This window comes from Rattus norvegicus, chromosome 17 (genome assembly GCF_021556685.1).
Source record: "Rattus norvegicus strain SHRSP/BbbUtx chromosome 17, alternate assembly SHRSP_T2T, whole genome shotgun sequence".
NCBI lineage: Eukaryota > Metazoa > Chordata > Mammalia > Rodentia > Muridae > Rattus > Rattus norvegicus.
Window position 1 is genome coordinate 68,242,067 of NC_141550.1, and position 19,208 is coordinate 68,261,274.

A 19,208-nucleotide genomic window follows, 5' to 3' on the forward strand; every position below is an offset into this window, starting at 1 on the left:
CTCTGAGTTTGAGTCTAGCCTGATCTACTTAGTGAGTTCCAGAACAGCCTGGACTACACAGAAAAACCCTGTCTCCAAAAACTAAAATAAATAGAAAGATAAAAAGGTAAGTAGATGATTGAAAGATAGGTAGGTAGGTAGGTAGGTAGATAGATAGATAGATAGATAGATAGATAGATAGATAGAATAAAGTTAAAAGAGGCAGAAATTTGCATTTCTAATCAGGTTCATTAACTTCACAGAAGCTCGCCCTCATTTGGTGAGCTAAACCCCAGAATTCCAGTTGCTTTCAGGTCTAACTCTATGCTATCTAGTAATGATTTACAAGAGAAAATACAGGACTGTTTTGGACAAATGTAAAAAGAAGTCAAAACATTCATTTTCTTCAAAGTGAGGAAGGGGTGAATATTTTTGGCAAAATGCTATACCTATATTATAAAAAATGTTGAATGTCTATTCCAAACTACCTTTAATCTATAAAATTCATGGAAATGCTCAATGCAGACTCTGGAGCCATTGGCTTGTTAGTCGGCGTTCTGGAACTGTGATAAAATAGCTGGGAAACAAACTTAGTACACAGGGACGAATGCTTTGGGTTTACTGTATCAAAGTCTCAATGTGTGTTTATGGCTCAATTGCTTTCGACCTAAGGTAAGACAGAAAGCAGTAAGGCAAAAGCTAGAGCTATGAGGTAGGTAGAAGAGGGCAAAGTTCATGTTGGCAGGGAAGCACAAAGAGAGAGAGAGACGCACAGAGAAGAGTAAATCCTTCACAGGCATAACCCACCTAGATCCCACCTCCTTAGAGCCCATTATCTATGAGTTCAATAGATTTGCCCGCTGTTGCAATAAGAAAGCCCCAATGTTCTAGTCACCTAAACCATCTATCATCAATCCTGCATCAGGGTAAACACTTAAATGCATGGGCTTTGGGAGAAACATTTCTGAACTAACTAATAACAAGCAGATGAAAAAAAAAAACTAGCTGGGTTTGGGGATTTAGCTCAGTGGTAGAGCGCTTGCCTAGCAAGCGGAAGGCCCTGGGTTCGGTCCCCAGCTCCGAAAAAAAAAAAGAAAAAAGAAAGAAAAAACTAGCTATTTTGATTTTTCTAAGTTTTTTGGGTTGTTTTTTTTTGTTTTTGTTTTTTTTTGTTTTTTGACTAATGAGAAAAGTAATTTCTTGTTACTACAAAAACAAAAAGGTTTTTTTGTTAACTGCTTTGCCATTTGCTGTCTTATTGCATTCGGTCGTTTTTCTTGTCAATAAATAAAAACTGAGAACAAATTACCTGTTCCTTCACTGAGTATTGTATGGCCTATAGTCCTGGGGTGATTGTTGGAATAAGGAATTCATAGGATTTCAAGGTAGAACTGGTCACTTGGAGAGGAGGGCTTCTGTCATTAGGATCTCTTCTCTGTCATTCCCAGTCTTGTCCCTTGCCACATTTAGACTCAGTGCTTTTGTCCTGATGACATCCCCAGCAGAGTCGAGGAGTCATCTGCACTCGTCATCACCGACCCTTCTTGGTTGATTTCACACTGTGATGTTTCTCCCAACAACTTCCCAGCGCACTGTTGGGGAGCACTGATTCCAACGATAATTCAAAGATGAGTGTAGAACCCATGACATCTATAGGTTTGCCACATTAAAGACCGTGGTTAGTGTATTCAATTTCCCATCTGAGCAGAGCCATTTCACACTTTGACAGTAATAGATCCTACTGTGAGGAGGGAATGTGATGCAGTCCTCAAAATGTTTCCCTTGCAAGTCTAAAGACCTGGGTTTGATCCTCAGAACTCAGGTAGAGATGTAAGGTGCAGGACCAGGTGAGAGGCCCTTACTGCTAAAAGCACGTATGAGTCAAGACTGGAGAGCCCAGTTCAATCCCTGGACACACGTAAAGGTGAAGGGAGAGAACCAACTGTGCAATTGTCCTCTGACCTCCCCAACAGTGCTGTGGAACATTCCACTCCCCATATTAATGATCGGTGTAATCATTTCATTGTAATAAATCACAGTACTAAGGCAAAGACAGGAAAATCCCTAGGGCTTACTGCTTCCTCAATCTAGCCTAGTGAGAGATCCTGCTCCCAGGAGTTGGCTGGTGCTTGTGAGGCCGACACCCACCTTCCTGTGGTGTCTCTTGTACACATACAATCCCCATATGCAGCTGAACATGTGAACCTGTACATAATGTACACATGCATACAGCACACACATATAACACACACACACACACACACACACTCACCTGATGAACCACTAAACTCCACAATGAGACCCAAGCAGGGCCATGTGTGACAGCAGACAGACAGATTCTTTCAGCTCAGCCACACCTGCCCATTCAGTCTACACTGACAAAACCCTGCCCCAAATCCTTCTAAGGGTTCTGTTGTTGTTGTTTTCACCAAAAATGGTCAGTCTTTCTTCTCCTTCCAACTAAGACTCTGCATTGCAAACAAGCTTCCAAATACTCCTGCTGGTTCCGGGCTGAGCTTAGAATAGGAAAGATGACTGAAGTATCCGCACCACACAGGACACGTCATTTAAACCCAAGCTCAAGCTCTGCTTGAAGTGGAACAATACACAGATCCTACTTGGGGTTTTTATTGCTGCAGTGAAACACCATAACCAAAGCAACTCAGGGAGGAAAGGGTTTATTTTTCTTATGCTTTTGACTACTGTTCACTACTGAAGGAAGTCAGGACAGGAACTCGGAGGCAGAAGCTGATGCACAAACCATGGATGGGTGCTGTTACTGGCTTCTCCTCATGGCCTGCTCAGCCTGCTTTCTTATACAACCTAGGATGACCAGCCCAGCAGTGGACCAATGAACAATGGACTGGGCACTTTCCCTGTCAATCACCAATTTAAACAATGCCCTACAGGTCCTATGGTGGCGTTTGGCAACTGAAGTTTCTTCTTCTCTAATGATTGTAGCTTTGTCAAGTTGACATCATGCTAGACAGCACAACATACAAAATATTTTGACTTTTTCTACAAATAATATGTTCCAGCTTCAGGAAATAGTGATGGTTTGGGTGTGTGTGTGTGTGTGTGTGTGTGTGTGTGTGTGTGTGTGTGTGTGTGTATTGTGTGTGTGTATAAAATAAAAGCAAGGATGTGAAGAACCAACAAAATGATTGTCAGGCAATCTGGAGTCCCTAGATAAATTTAAGGTCTACAACCCCTCACACTTTTTACATGCATACATACATACATACACTCAATATGTATTTCTTGTTACTAGACTCAAACAGAGCTAGGAGCCACTGTCAACTTTAATATTTACATGTGATCATTTTAGGGGCAGGGGGAGATGGTTCGACACTTAAGAGTGCTCACTGCTCTTCCAGAGGATCTCAGTTCAGTTCCCAACATGCACCTACATGATAGGTCAAAACCATTTGCAACACCAGCTCCACGGGATCTGATGAATCTTCTGATATCTACCTGTTCCTGCACGCACATGGTGTGTGTGGGCGTGTGTGCCAATACACACACACACACACACACACACACACACACACACAAACACACACACTTTCACAAAATAAGATAAACACATAGAAAACGTGATCAGTCTTGGTATGACCTTCAGGGTAAGTAGCTTTACTCCTTTGGGCCAGTGCAGAGGCTCCATGTAAGTGACCACAGCCTAAGTATTTTATTTAATCAATAATTTGGCTAAGTAGCAATCTAATCGGAACGTCTAGACTAACTTTACATGAGTTCATTGAGATGCATGGTGTTGGGAATGGAAAAATGTTGGTTTTTATTTGTGTGTTCATTACAATAATGTGACTTTTAAAATTAATATATGTATGTATACATATATGTAACTTATATATAAAAGTAAAGATTTGATTTATTCAACATATTGTGTATATGTTTGAATTTTTGCATTTCAGCTGAGATTACAAAGACATTATATGAATAAAACTTAGAAGGGACTGAATATTTTTTCTGCAATGCAAAAAGAAGTCAAGCCTTGAAGAATCTTTAACACAGTGTGGCTCTTTCTGTAGACAGGCCCGTCCCAGTGTTAACTGCAATTTTCCTTCTTTCACTCTGAAACAGTAGAGAGCCATGTGTTTTCCAGAGAAAGAAGACAGACCACTTACAGCATGGAATGACATTCAAACACCTACTTGGTGAAACTTAAGTCAGCTGCTACATCCCAGTTGTTGGCATAAAAACTGAATCCAGCGGGTGGAGGAGAGAGAGGAGATGGGCTGGGGCAGGAGATCAGCCTAGTTCAGACCTACAGGGAGGGATGTTAAGACTTTCCTTAAGACTCCACTGCATCTTCTCAAGTTTGAGTCGGAGAAGGTTACACGGACAGAAGTAGATGCCTGAGTGAGTGTGCATGGCCTGCCAGGGAGAGGGACGTTAGCATGCATGTACCTTGGGAGAGTGTGACGGGATGCGGCTGGGTAGGTGGCCTCCACACATAGTCTCTACTCCAGGCACTGATGCTTCAGATTTGGGGCCTTCATTTATTTAATTTTGTGTGCATTGGTGTGAAGTTGTCAGATCCCCTGGAACTGGAGTTATGGACAGTTGTGAGCTGCCTTGTGGGTGCTGGGAATAGAACCTGGGTCCTTCAGAAGAGCAGACTGTGCTCTTAACCACTGAGCCGTCTCTCCAGCCCCGCTCCTGCTTTTTCATTTTAAATTTAGTTTATTTTGCTCTGCTCTGACCTGACTACTGTATTGGAGATGAAAAGCATTCTGACATCGCTATGGACTTCCGTGTTCTAGACATGTACAACTACCTAATTCAAACTGCCGCCTCGGCCTTTTTATTTTACTTTATGTGCTTTTGGGGTTAAGTGCAATCAAGACTCTTGAATAATGTTACAGTGACTTGAGCCTCTAAGATCTCAGATAAACTACAGTGGAATACTTAATGCATGGATTCCAGGAAAAAAGTTGCAACACCTGTCATTCTTATTCATCTATGCTAATACACTGAGGTAGGCACACCGTCTGTCAGTCTCCAGTGGGAAGGGATAAGGACAGAGACCGTTTTGTCACAGAGCCAAATCTGAAAAGGTCTTCCAACAGGATACTACTGTGTTACCACGTATAAAGGAAGCTGCAGCTGAGGTCTCCTGTGTCCATTCACTCCCGGGTTTCAGAGGCGGCACAAACAAAACTTCAGAGAAGGTGAGAGCCTAAGTCTGTCTGTGCCTAACGGTTGGTATCTCAGAGCTGTGCTGTCAGTGCGGTGTGTATCTCTCTGACCCAGGCACTCGTCTCCTGGCTTCCTTAGCATGATCACCCTGTATTGGGAGTGGGCTGCATGGGCTTGTGGGAACATTTATTTATCTATTCTGTAGTACTGCGCATTGGGTCTCAGGTCCTCGCTCAGATAAAACAAGTTCCCTATCACTGAACTCTATTCCCAACCCTGGTGCTTTTGATTTCTCCAGTTCTACATTCTCCTGGACTTCTTTTGTGAACAGGCAAGTATCAAATACAAAAAAAAATAATAATCGCAAATTAAAGGAAGACACAGAGAGCGACAATGATGGCTAACAGTAGAGACGTTATTTGGTGGCATTCGTGCAGGAGTGTCCCTTGCCCACAGTTAGCTTCATTTGAGGACACTGCTCTCTCTACACAGCGATTTAATCATCATGGAGAAATAAAATTCAGACCATGAGCACTCTCAGTTGCCCGTGTAGCTCACTGTCTGATCACTAAAGCCTCATCCTTCTCGTTACACTTCCATATCTGCGCATGCTTCCGGCGCTGACGTTGGAGGGGCTCACACACCTCTCTCCCCTTATGCTTTCTGTTTACACAAGAGGCCGTTGGTGTTCACAGGTATGTTCCAGGCAAGCAAAACCCACCTGAATGAACTCCAGATAAAACGCCTGGAGGAGATCCTCATTGTCATTGACAAGCAGGACCAGATCATTGGGGCCGACACCAAGAGGAACTGCCACCTGATGGAAAACATCAACAAGGGTGAGTGGAAAGGAAGGTGCCATGTGCAGGCCTGCTGCCATGGGCCACTCTGAGCCATGCAGGGTCAGGAGGCAGCTGTCCAGCGGGTGCTGCTGCGGCTGCTGCTAACTTGATAAGGCTAACACTTCCATCAGTGCACTGGGTGATGCAGACTGTGACTGCTGCCTCGAAGGGATTGGGAAAGTCAGAAATTGTAGACAAGCTGGGGGTGGCGCTGTACATCTTTAGTCCCAGTAGAGAAGCAGAGACAAGTTATCTCTCTGAGTTCAAGGCCAGCCTCTTCTCCATAGGCAGGCCTGTGAGGTCTATATGTGTCTCAGGAAAAGGGGGTGGTGGGAGACACCCCACTGTGAGCCCTCTCGGTGCGTCATGTGTCCCAACTTCCAGGCATAAGCAGTGAGTCTGTGTGCCACTCGGTCATCCATATGCCTGCACAGTGTGACCAAAGCAGCTAGGACATACTTTCAAGTTATAGCTTTAGATTCACACAGTGGGGCTCAGCCTGCCTTGCAAGGCTTACTTTACTTCTTGGCTCTCTAGGTTTTGTTTACAAGTGGAGGAAAACTGCAGTACTCACTTGCAGACTTACTGTGTGAGTCACCAAATGCAGTCGACTGGCATAGGTTCTATCCCAGCAAGAATCACCAGCCACTCCTGGTGCCATCATCCTGAGTTGCATGAGACTGAGAAAGAGATGGATATGCAGACTCCATGCTGACTCCAGCATGACCCTAACTCGCACATGGTCACTTTGCAGGTCTGCTACACCGAGGCTTCAGTGTGGTCCTCTTCAACACACAAAACCAGCTCTTGGTTCAGCAGAGAGCAGATGCCAAGTACACTTTTCCTGGTGAGCCACCCAGCTCAACCCCAGGGAGCACTGGAGTCTAACTTAGGGTTTGGGAACCTCACAGGAATGACTAGTGAGAGAACACATCTGAGCACTCTTCCCTCACAACCCCGTGTGTGTGTGTGTGTGTGTGTGTGTGAGAGAGAGAGAGAGAGAGAGAGAGAGAGAGAAAGAGAGACAGAGAGACAGAGAGACAGAAAGACAGTCCCACTCGCACTCGATACAAGGACATTAAATTATAAGCATTTTGCAACTCGAATCAAGTTTTGAGATTTTATAATCTACTATTTGCATATAGAAGAGCTGATACTGATAAAAGTCCAAGGTGAACCCACTCTCTACACTATGACCAGGAAGGAAATTGCTCCTATTCAATAAAGAGTGTTCTCTCTAAAGCTGCATGCTGTATGTTGCCCCAGGACATTTTACAGATTCCTGTTCTAGTCACCCTTTATATGTGCCTGAGGAGCTGGAAGAGGAGGATGCCGTGGGAGTGAGGAGGGCGGCCCTGAGACGTCTGCAGGCTGAACTGGGCATCCCCCAGGACCAGGTACCCACTCACTCAGCATGGGGCTCAATGAACTTTTTCATGTGCTCAGGGATCTGTTTAATACACAGAATGTCACATGCCAGTGTTGTCAAGTTTCATCCATCAAATGATCACTGAGGGAGTGGCTGCTGGCTAACATGGCTTCTGTCTCCCATAGGAAACAGCATTCCTATGAAGTGCCCAACTTTTTTTAGAGGGTGCATGTGTGTGTGTTTCTGTGTGTGTATGTGTGTGTGTGTGTGTGTGTGTGTGTGTGTGTGTGTGTGTGTAGGTGAGCCTGGCTGTCCTGGTTTGTGTGTGTGTGCATGTGCGTGTGCGTGTGTGTGTGTGTGTGTGTGTGTGTGTGTGTGTGTGTGTGTGTGTAGGTGAGCCTGGCTGTCCTGGTTTGTGTGTGTGTGCATGTGCGTGTGTGTGTGTGTGTGTGTGTGTGTGTGTGTGTGTGTAGGTGAGCCTGGCTGTCCTGGTTTGTGTGTATGTGCGTGTGTGTGTGTGTGTGTGTGTGTGTGTGTGTGTGTGTGTGTGTGTAGGTAAGCCTGGCTGTCCTGGTTCTTGCTTTGTAGACTAGGCTAACCTGGATCTCACAATGATCTGCTTGCCTTGCCTTAGTACTGGGATTAAAGGCGTGTACTACCATCACCAGCCCTCCAGTGCTTTTATTTGCATTTTCTAAAAGAAATCTTTCCCGTAACTGTATGTCCTACACTACATAACTGTGTTTAGCCTTATGTCCTGTATACATGGTCTTCACTGTAAGTGAACAAGGAAGCCATAGTGACCAGGAAATGAAACCCAAGTTCGGTGCTCTCTTCATTGTGATTTGCCTACCATCTGCTTGAAGCTTAAGTGCTTGTATGGCATTCTGGAAAGGAATGAGGAAAGAAATGAGCTGTTTTCTATCTAATGCCCATTTTCTCTATTATTAATACTGTAACAACTTTAACAGATTTCCATAAAGGACATAACCTTCATGACCCGAAAATACCAAAAGTGTCAGTCAGATGCCGTCTGGGGAGACCATGAGATTGGCTATCTTCTGTTGGTGAGGAAGGACCTTACGCTGAACCCAGATCCCAGGGAAGTGAGAAGCTACAGCTATATGAGCCAGGAGGATGTTCAGGAGCTACTGGACAGGGAGGCCCGTGGGGCAGAGAAGATCACCCCATGGTTCAGAAGCATGGTAGAAGACTTCCTGTTGCCTTGGTGGCCTTATTTAGAGGATGTGTCCCCATTTGTGGAGCCTGACAAGATATATGGACTTTGAGGGGTGTAGAAAAGTAATGGTTGAAGCAGGGATTGGGTGTGGGAAATGACAGCAGCTAAGAGTACTTGCTCCTGTTCACTCTTATGACCTCTGTGGGTACCTGGAATGAACTATGTGGTATACATACAGATCAAGGCAAATAACTCGTGTGCATAAAATTATAAAATGTCTCAAAAACAAAGTTCTTTAATAACCCATGGGTAAAACTGGCATGTATGACAGAACCTTGAGTTCTAATTTCCTTTTTGCTTGCACTTTCCTAATTGCTTGCACTAAATAAAATTCAAGCTCTTCATTTCATTTAAGTGCTTCCTCTTTCTCTCCAGCTCAGAATATTTCTGTATCATCTATGGAAAAATATCTCTTTTCTCCTAAAACCTCCCTGTGGTGTCACCACCATCCCTTGTGTTACATAGGCTCACCTGATCAGGGTTCTCTCTGTAGGCAGCATGTGGTGCGTGAGGATTACATAAGAGCTTTGTTGGTTTTCACCGGGTTCACAGATTTCACAAGGACTCTTTGTGGAGCTGATGAGCTTAATCAAGTACTTCCTGTTGAATTTTTACCTAGGCCACTGCTGACCCCCAGTACAAAACATTAAGCCTGTCTTCTACATGTTAAATAACGGCCAAAAAGCAAGCAGCTTAATGTTCGTCAGTATAAATCAACGAATAAATTTGCCTGGTCAAATGTTATTGTGAATATACTTACCAATAATGATGGAAACACATAATCTTTACTATGAGAATTGTGCTAGAAGATTCAGTCATCAAAAAACTCCCTGTTCCCCATAGTACTGGGTATGTTTCTTTTCTTTTTTCAAAGACAGGGTCTCACTATAAGCTCTGGCTATCTTAGAACTCACTGTAGACCAGGCTAGCATTCCACTCAGAGATCCCTCTACTTCTGCCTCCCAGGTGCTGGATCAAAGGCATTTTCCACTACACCAAGCTTGGGCAACTGTCTTGAAAATTAAAAACATCCAGTGGATGTTGCCTAATTCTTCCTTGAGTAGGAGTCATTATTCCTATAATGAATTCAGAGTTCAACAGGCTGACTTGGAGGGAACAAATTCTAACACCGAAACCCCAGGATGTCTTTTCTCCCATCTCTCCTGTCTTGCTGCAACATTTAGACTCAGTAGATTTTCCCTGCTGGAATGCCCAGGAAGAATCTAAGCTTCAAATTAAGCAAAAATCCCTCACAGTTGTGCTCGCCATTTTGGGGTTTTAGTTAATCCCCATAGTCAGGTTGACAACCAAGAATAGGCATCACGCCCTCCCCACTGTGAACAGTAACTTTTACCTTGTTGGAAATAGACCCTAACTTCAGATCACTGTATTATTGATATTATCACAGACAGATCTAGGGAAAACTTTGATCCAGTGAACATTTTCTGGTTATAAACATTTTTCGTTTTATGTATTGAACCCCAGGAACAGAATAAACATGAAATTAAACTATCATTGTTACAAACAAGATGACTGATATCTTTAGAAAAAAATTAAAAATGAGTGAGATAGCTTTTGAAAATACAGTCAGTTATTTTTCTCAAACAAGGAGGGATCACCTTAGCAGCAAGCAGGATAAGGAGCAAGGCATGGTAAGGTTTCCACCTGTGTGTTGACTGTCTATCCAGGAATGTTTCATGTTAGCAAAGCACTCTACCAAGCACCTGAGGGACGTACTACAAGGGAAGAACTACCTGGGTTTCCCATGCTTACCCCCTTCTTGGCTGTTGTTTGACCTGGTCAGCTTGGTGGGTGTGCAGCAGTGGTTTCGCGCTCATTCGTATTTCCCCAGTGTTTAGGTGAAAGCATCCCTGAAGATGTCTGCCTGTGGCTATCTGGACACCTGACTATCTCGGTTGGAGAAATACATATTCAAGACCCTTGCAATATTGAGTTGGTCTCTGTTGAGCTTTACAAACCATGGATTACTCATACTCCTGCCACTTGCAGATCTCCTCTCCCATCCCGCAGGCTGTCTCCTCCGATACCAAGAATCCCGAGGGCGTCCTGCTTATGTACTTTCACCTTTCCTTTACTCTGGTGCCATAGCCAAGAAATTGTCAATTGTTCTGATGGTTTTACCCTTTTCTTTAAAGCTTTGGAGTTCTGCAGGTCCTTCTCCTCCTTAGGCTTTTAAACATGTATGTTCTAATGTGGTGTAAGGTAGAGCCTGACTTTAACCATACATTTCCCACAGTGGCTGCTGGAGAAACAGTCCTTTGCCCACTGTTTGTTCTGGTCCATTGTTTAGGATAATGATTTCTGCTATTACTCTACTCTGTTCCAACCATCTGCATGGCTGTCTTTATGACAGTACTGCAGTGCTGTCTTTAGTCTTTGTAGTCTTTGTAGTATATGCTTACAATCAGAATGAGTCCTCTAACATTTAAAGACTATTTAGTGTCTCTCTCAGAGGAGGAGCGGCTGAATCCCCACCACATTCCAGCTTCTTCTATTAGTAACCAGCACTGCTAAAGGGCATGGTAGGCAGAGAGGTAGCCCAGTGCCTACCTACCAAACACCAGCATTCACAGCCAGTTCTTTCTAACAGCAATGAGGACAGATTCCTAACACAGTGAAGCTCAAGACCTCGAACATTCTGCTCCTGTATTTGCTTAATTGTTTTGTTTTGAACAGCACTCTCTACCCTTTCTCACTAACGCCTCTGAAATTTAAGTAAATACAAGTTCTATTAAGGAAAAAAAAAGCTTTGTCTAGATCTTCTACTGTTAGATGAATAATTCTATGATTTAATCAAGGTATTAGTCATACTAATGATTATAGACTTTAATCATCTACACATAAAAAAATAGATCAAGACATCAAATGTCATCAGACAACTAAAGCCAATATAAGAAGTCTCGGGTGTTGAGGTTGGAGTGGGTGGGTGGGAGTGGGAGCACCCTCATAGAAGCTGGGGAGGGGGATGGAAGAGGGGAGAAAGGGGATAACATTTGAAATGCAAATACATGACATATCCAAGACAAATAAAACTATTTTTTAAAAAAGTCTCAAAGAGTCCATATGATTTAGGATAGAGAATATAATACATGTATACATCACTGGTTTCCGATACAGGTCAGAAGCGGTCACACTGACAGGAAGCGCTGACAGTGGGAAGGCTGTCTTCTGATCTGTGGTGTAGTTCCAGCCACACTGGGATCCCTCTCATCAATGTTTCTTTACTTTCTAGGACACCAATCTTAATCCAGCAGTTGTTAGTGAAAGAAGACATATCCAGGCACTTATTCCCTTTAAAAACCTATTTTTGCTCTAAGCAAAGTCCTATTCCCTGCCCCTTCCTTTTGGCTATCAAGAGACTTGCAATTAAAGCAAACTAAATGTAAATAATCAAAACTATGTTTTTGCTGGATGTTTACTTTGGATAAAATGTTTGAAGTTACAATGATGCATTGTACTACAGATGCAGAAAATAATTTAAGACTGTAGTTTAAGTTCTGATACACGCTAAATGTAAGACCTCCCAGCAGGAATACTTTCTTAACAAAAATAGGTATTTTGGGTGTCAAAAGATCTACTACAAAAGTTTTCCCCCACCAAAGCAGCCTCCTTACACCAATACATCTTTTCTGCAAAATGAGTCCCTTGGCTGTGAAAGAAGCGCGTCATCCAGTACAGAGCGCTCTGCAGGTAACATCTGACTGCACAGGGCCACGGCACCACACGCTTACTCGGCTTTACCAGTTTTCAGCACAGCAACAAGCATTTAAAAGTCATTTCCATCGTTTCTTTGGTTAACAGATGTTGATCCCAAATTCTATAAAACACACCATCACACACTCAGAAATAATCACGGGTCTAGTTAAACTACTCCGACTGAAGAGGACATTATCTCCTGTCCTTTTTACCAGCTTTCCTCTTCCCAGAGAGTAGGTGCTTGGGCTTCATATCAAACACATGCCTATCTGCTTCCCCCTTCTTCCCCAAGCGATTCATCTTCTTCTGGGCTTTCTTCATCATGGTCTTGGCTTTCTTCACCATCTACACAGGAGAACACACAACAATGAAAACCACATTTCTGTCCTGCATTGTAATTACCTGGGAACCATTTTACCAAAGTCAGAAGGAACCATCAAGACCCAGTTGTCTCAGTCACCGGGTTCTCAGACCACCACACTATCTGCAGGAGCTCAATGACTACGTGAGGAAGCCTTGAACCTTTCTACAGTTATACACTATAAGAGCATCTGAGCTCAGTGACTACATGAGGAAGCCTTGAGCCTTTCTACAGTCATACACTACAAGAGCATCTGAGCTCAGTGACTACGTGAGGAAGCCTTGGACCTTTCTACAGTTATAGACTATAAGAGTATCTGAGCTCAGTGACTACGCGAGGAAGCCTTGGACCTTTCTTCCGTTAGTAGACTACAAGAGCATCTGTTCAGACTTCCATGGTCTGAACCTTCTGACTCATGTCAATGCCAGTATTGAAACCCATAGACCAATAGTGTAATCTTACTCCCGGGTGAACATGGAGCAGTCTGGACTCTCAGGCCGCTTAGGAGTCATAGTAAAACACTACCTCAACTCAACACTCACTTCCTAGACTTCCAGATAGAAATGACATCTGAAATGAAAACTTCAGCCTTCTATTAGAGAACCTGCTAGTTTACATAAGTTTTCTCTTATATTTGAATTTTCAAAATAGTAAAAAAAAAGTTTTTTCTCAAAAAGAAATTTCAGTGAGATTTTAAGCAACTATTGCACCTTTGAAAAAGACATTACAAATTATACCATAGTGACAAGCTACCACCTTGAAGAGATAACAATTCCCCTAATGAGGAAAATGAACCAAGTTTTCCCAGCCTACTTCCTCACTGGAAATGGGGCCTCTTCCTAGTATTTTGCAAACAGTTGGGACCTAAGCCTAGACTATCCATACTTTATGAGGCCATGTCTGTCTATCTGCCATGTCAAGGGGTTCAGAATGGTTTGCCAGAACACCTATCCAGGGGATCCAACTGCTTCTGGTCCAAGTTCCTCTCCAAAGGATGCTACAAAGTAGAAGATAGGATGAACAGCTAATCTCTTAATCACAACCCTCCTCAAGTAATGGCTGGTGCTTGCTGGAGGTTCTATAAACACCCCTGAAGGTTCTTATTTTCTTTTGTCCCAGATCAACGAAACAAACCTTGACATCCCGAAGACCAGAAACATCACGTGGCGTTTTAGAGCAACTCCGACTGCGACTGCGGGCTATGGAAGAGGGAGGAACAGACTCTTCTCGTTTTCTTTTCCTGGTGACACTCCGAGATCTTCTGGCCTGGACTGCATAGTGGGCCTGGAAAACAAACAGTGCTCTTGGTAACAATCGAAATTAGTCCAACAAGAAGAGAAAACAGACGAGCTCTTAAAGACAATATCACTCGCAAGTGAAAGACTCTGGAAGGCCTACTGCAGCTTACTCGCGGGCTCTGGTCTGAAGCCAGGGGTTAAGGGTCAGACGCAGTGCTATGCTCTCCTGTGTCTCCTGACAAGGCTTCAGGAATGTCCAGCTCAGCACCCATGCTGGTGGTGAGTAAGATGGTGCTCTTAGGCCGCAGCTCTTGCACATCCTGTGCACTAATGTTCTTTACTGGATAACATCAATCACAAGCAGTGATGGCAATGGCTTTGGTCCACAGTTCACATGATGTATGCTGAGGTTTTAACCTCCCACTCCAAACAGCTGAGGCAGTAGGCATATGCACCAGCTACATTATGTATATCATGTGCATGCCATGACATTTACATTAGCAGATCACCTAGTGACAGATTTCTCAGAAGGTACCCGCATCGTTAAGCAAACTGACTGTGGGAAGGGTTTGGCAGCACATGCCTGCCACCAGCACTGGAGAACTAGAGGCAGGGAAAGACTGAGTTTGAAGGCAGGCTGGGCGACACAGCAAGACAATGAACGTCTCAAAACAACAAAAGCACGGATCATCTGAAACCACACTGCCCCTCCAGACTTACATTGTCTTTATCATCCATGTCCACGCCAAGACTACGCATCTCATTCTCTAAATCTGCCCGTTGAACCTGAGAAGGTGGGGAGGGGAGGGAAGATAACTTGTTTTAAGTAAAATGTCTGTTGAAATTTAATTTTAAAAGAAAAGGAGAGAGAGAGAGAGAGAGAGAGAGAGAGAGAGAGAGAGAGAGAGAGAGAGAGAGAGAGAGAGGAAAAACACAGGTGAAGCTGTGCTGGACAGAGAAGTGGTAGACACGTGCTCTGCTCTCGGTTACTGGATGCCAGCCCGCAGCCCTCATCCTTTCCTCAGGACTGGAACAGAAAAGACTAGAGCATCTGGCCTTTAGTCCCTGGTTCCAGAGGCTACCTGGGGTAAAGTTGAGTCTTTTTAACTATGGACTTCAGGCCATACACAAGAGTCAGTCAGTCAGTCCGTCTCTCGGTTTCTCTCATCTTCTGCCCCCTTTACACATGCTCCATTTTCTTCCTAAGAAATAGAAAGCTGCACCAACTATGTCTCTATGGAAGGACATGCTACAGTCTTGCACCATTACATGTAATATTATATATAATGTCCTCTCCAAGGCAGACGACAGAACTTAAAAATGTCCGTTCCCCTTCCCCCGCCTTTCTGTACGGGAGCAGGCCAGGTCTGATTACCCTGTGGCAGCAAACTCAAGACCCTGTTTCAGAGGCGCACAGGTATGTAGCACAGAAAGGCCTAAAGAGGCTGGGCGGACAGACGTAGTCTGTTAGCATTAGTTTAGAAGCTTGCCCATCACACATTTACAGTCCAGGATCCAAGTATGTTTATACAAAAAGCTTTAATAAAAACCTAAAAGAACAGAGTTTGAAGTGACTCTAGATGCCTAGCATACAGGAAAATGAGAAACACCCAGCCATGTGCTAAGAGGGGTCACATGGCCCAGGACTGAAGGTCCCTTCAGATTGCCCTCATTCAGCACTTCACTGCCTTCATCTCTTAAATTTTAAAATACACTTTACGATGAACTGGCAAATGTAATCAACAAAAGGGAATGTTTTCCCAATTGTGAGGTACTCTAGTAAATTATGCAAACTCAAAGACAGGATCAGGGGAACCACACTCTGTAATTAGAGAGTTGAGCTCTAGAGGCCCTGCCCCATAACCTGCAAGTGGGGCTAGCCTGGTGCAAGGAAACTCTCAGCCTTACGGTCTTGATGCCCCCTTCAGGCAGGGAGACAGTGTGAGATGTGAATTAACTGAGGGATACCCAACAGAGTCAGTGCAGGGCTGATTGATGGCTTGATGGGGGAGATTTCTCTCACCCAGCCGGAGTCAAATAAAGGATCCACGTGTCAGCATACAGCAGGAGAGACTGAGTTTGTTCCTGCTCCGGGTCTTCAGAGTATAGCTGTACAGTGACTATTACCTACTGTAAATGCTTGTTGCCAGTTGGGATAACTTCAGTTTCTGGACAGTTCAATTACACCCCACAAAAACAAACAGTGCACTTGCTACACAGAAGCCATGGCAAGACTGCTATGTTCTCGGGGTGAGAGAATTGCTGCATGGACTAGAGAAGGCACTACAGCTGAGGGAAGACAGACTCGTGAACCAGAGTGTCTTCTCACAGACAACTAAGCACCAGGAGAAACAACACGTCTGTGAATATTAGTGGCCGCCCAAGCACATGAAAACAGTATTTTCAAACCAGGAGCGTCCATTGTGGAATCTACAACGCCAACCCCCCACCTCCAACCCCCACCTCCATTATACTTTAACTGCCCAGTATCTGTCCCTTTTGGGAACCTGCCACTCACTCCCTGACCTCAGCTTTCAGGAAGGCTATGGACACAGAGGTAGTTCCAACAAGAACAAAAGTAAAGACAATGACATCCCGACACAAAGCCAAGTGGTGCTCAGGGTCCATTCACACCTGGAGAGCGATGCTCCTATGCTCAGCAGCATCAGGGGCTGGCGAGCTGCCTTGTGGATTTAGGAGTCTCAATCAATAGAAAACTTAGGTAACAAAAATGCACACTGGCACACGGCTGTACTCCTGGCACCTATGGAGCAGGAGTCGGGAAGGAACTCCTTGGCTACAGGCTCAAGGCTAGCCCGGACTACCTGAGACCCTCTTTAACAACTACCTAACATCCTTGGCCATCATCAGGTTTCGGTTTAACTCACATCACGGCAGCAATGACTCAGTCTGCAGCAGGGATGCACCTGGAGCTGCAATGCATGGAGAGAAGTTGCAGCCCAGAGCAAAGACCCTGCGAACGCCCGGGTGTGCCGCACCTGACATCCCAGGCAGTGAAGTCTGGCTCTCATGGCAGATTACACAGGATCCAGCATGCAAGCCTGGACTTGGCTCTGCGGTGCTCCAGACTAACCTTCTTAGCAGTCCGGGGCATCCGGGGTCCCTGTGTGTTCTTTTCTTTGGACTGTAGAATTTTCAACTTCTTCTCTCTAATTTGTTTTGCCAGCTGTGGATTTCCACCATTTCCTCGTCTTCACTCTCAGACTCACTGTCATACTCCCCAGCAGCTGTTCTGAGCTCTTCTTCCTTTTCCAACTCTTCTAATTTCTTTAAAAAGAATCATGAAGTTAAGAAGGAAACCCTGCAGGGAAGTAAGTGCAGCGACATATTTACAGGAATCATGTTTCCTCAAATTCCTGAAGGTATGAGAATGCTGTGTGGTCTCGTCACAACCGGGGCCCACGTGTACAGTTAATCTCATGGGAAAGAGGATTTATGAAGGCCAAAGAGACAGCATGACCAACGTATGCACTGTTTTCTGCCAATTGCATTTCATCTTTAAAGATAATGAGGGACCCCTTCCCTCATTCCCTAGTGTCCCCAGCAGATACACAAAATAATCTGTACAAACCCCCATTCATCTTCTCAAATACCATACTAAGCACAACTGCACTGGTGACAAAGTGAAACTTTAAATGCACAGAGGTTGGGGATGCAGCGAGGTGACAAAGCTCACAAGCACAAGATCCTGGGTTCACTCCCCAGCAACGCACACAAACACGCACACGCACACACACAGAAACATAGATAAATGGGAAGATAATCGTGTAAACATTGACGCGCTATGAAAAAGCATGCAAAGGATAGGTGCCCCAGCAGGAGAGAGGTCGGCGGTGGGCCAGCTCTCTGTGGGAATGTGTCTAAGAAAGGCACTGAGGTCAATCCCCCCTTCCAGATTAGAAGGAACCAAACATAAAAAGGTCAGTGAGACAGAGAAATCTGTAAATCAGAGCTCATACCCCATGGACTGAATTTTCTTGTTAATTCGCTGTCACTTGCTAAACTAGCAAAAGACTACAGGAGGTTGTCTGAGAAGACTCAGAAGATGTTCCAGAGAGAGGATGGAACCAGGGACAGGATGGATCTCCACACTGGACATCAACACAAGCAAAATGATGGGGCCACTGCAGCTCGGTGGGGAAGGCTGGGCGCCACCAGGACCACACAGAAAAAGAATAATTAATGTCCTTTGATTTGAGAAGTGATGTCTCCAAGAGAGCAAAAACAGGGTGAAAAAGATGTCTGAGGGCATAGAACAAAAGGAGAACAAGGAAGGAGTAAAAGTTGGTGAAATTCTTCTAGTCTCATCAAAGTGGGGCAAGTAATTTAAAAAGCATTGCAGACCTTCATGATAGCAGGATCGATATAATCAGCAACATTGTGGCCTTCCCAAATCTCTGGTATCTTATCATACTTCTCAGATGAATTCATTAAGTCCCAGTATTCTAATATTGAAAGGAAAAAGGAGTTATGTTTATGGTAGTTTCTCAAATCTTCAAGTACTGTGTCATCAAGATGACTACTCTGGATAATCCCTTTATAAGTAAAACCACTTTACAGCCTAACAAAACAGCTGTGTTCAACACCCTTAACTTACTCTTAACAAGAACAATACTGACCCGTGTGTCCAACTTCCAAATACTACAGAAAAAGAATCCTTTCATCTGAAACAACAGGACATTATTTATACACAGCTCTGTAAGTCTGCAACTTCTAATCTTCAAAAAAGTAAAATCTTGGGGGCTGGAGGGATGGCTCAGTGGTTAAGAGAACTGACTACTCTTACAGAAGTCCTGAGTTCAATTCCCAGCAACCACATGGTAGCTCACAGCCATCTGTAATGGGATCTGATGCCCTCTTCTGTGTGTGTGTGAGGACATCTTGAGTGGACTCATATATAATAAATAAATATTAAAAAAAAAAGAAAAAAGTAAAAGTTTATAAACCAATAAACTCACTGGAAGACTTTCACTCACTGAGTTCCTTTCTTTTCTGAAACACTTTTCATACAACTGACACTCCAGAACACCTTACTTATTCTGAAGATCCAAAATATAATCATCTCCCATTTCCAACTCAAGATCTCATTCCTGAAAAGAAAGCCCCAAAAGTTTGACTTAGCTTTATGTCCCCAGATGCTTTGCAGCCTCCTTCCCGATGAAGCAGCCTCTGACCTTTTGCACATCTATGTTTATCAGGAGGGCTGTTTTGCCCACCTGGGGACTACGTGTCTCATGGACTTTGTTCACTGAACTACGACATCAACTGAAAAGCTCCAGTC

At 44.1% G+C, this 19,208-nt stretch overlaps 1 protein-coding gene and 1 pseudogene across 2 annotated transcripts in view; one reads left to right on the forward strand and one right to left on the reverse strand.

Annotated features, from left to right (window-relative positions):
• Positions 1 to 4,028: 4,028 nt before the first annotated feature.
• LOC134482635 (isopentenyl-diphosphate delta-isomerase 2-like) lies at positions 4,029 to 11,643 on the forward strand. The gene is made up of 5 exons (XM_087591733.1): positions 4,029 to 5,171; positions 5,835 to 5,978; positions 6,736 to 6,828; positions 7,248 to 7,378; positions 8,322 to 11,643. Exons 2-5 carry the CDS (start codon positions 5,837 to 5,839, stop codon positions 8,637 to 8,639), a joined length of 684 nt encoding a protein of 227 aa, XP_087447859.1. The 5' UTR covers positions 4,029 to 5,171; positions 5,835 to 5,836; the 3' UTR covers positions 8,640 to 11,643.
• Positions 11,423 to 19,208, reverse strand: part of LOC134482732 (GTP-binding protein 4-like) — a 31,303-nt pseudogene continuing 23,517 nt past the window's right edge. The window contains exons 7-12 of the transcript XR_015641990.1: positions 18,957 to 19,017; positions 18,272 to 18,372; positions 17,001 to 17,194; positions 14,627 to 14,692; positions 13,803 to 13,952; positions 11,423 to 12,652 (exon numbers count right to left, since the gene is read on the reverse strand). The product of XR_015641990.1 is annotated as a GTP-binding protein 4-like, transcript variant X2 (transcript). The remainder of the gene's footprint in view (positions 12,653 to 13,802; positions 13,953 to 14,626; positions 14,693 to 17,000; positions 17,195 to 18,271; positions 18,373 to 18,956; positions 19,018 to 19,208) is intronic.

Excerpts from the sequence above, each read along its gene's own strand:
- LOC134482635 (XM_087591733.1), top strand. The coding sequence starts at position 5,837 with ATGTTCCAGGCAAGCAAAACCCACCTGAATGAACTCCAGATAAAACGC. Across the intron at positions 6,829-7,247 it reads TGCCAAGTACACTTTTCCTG|GACATTTTACAGATTCCTGT; the intron begins GTGAGCCACCCA and ends ATGTTGCCCCAG. Across the intron at positions 7,379-8,321 it reads TGGGCATCCCCCAGGACCAG|ATTTCCATAAAGGACATAAC; the intron begins GTACCCACTCAC and ends CAACTTTAACAG.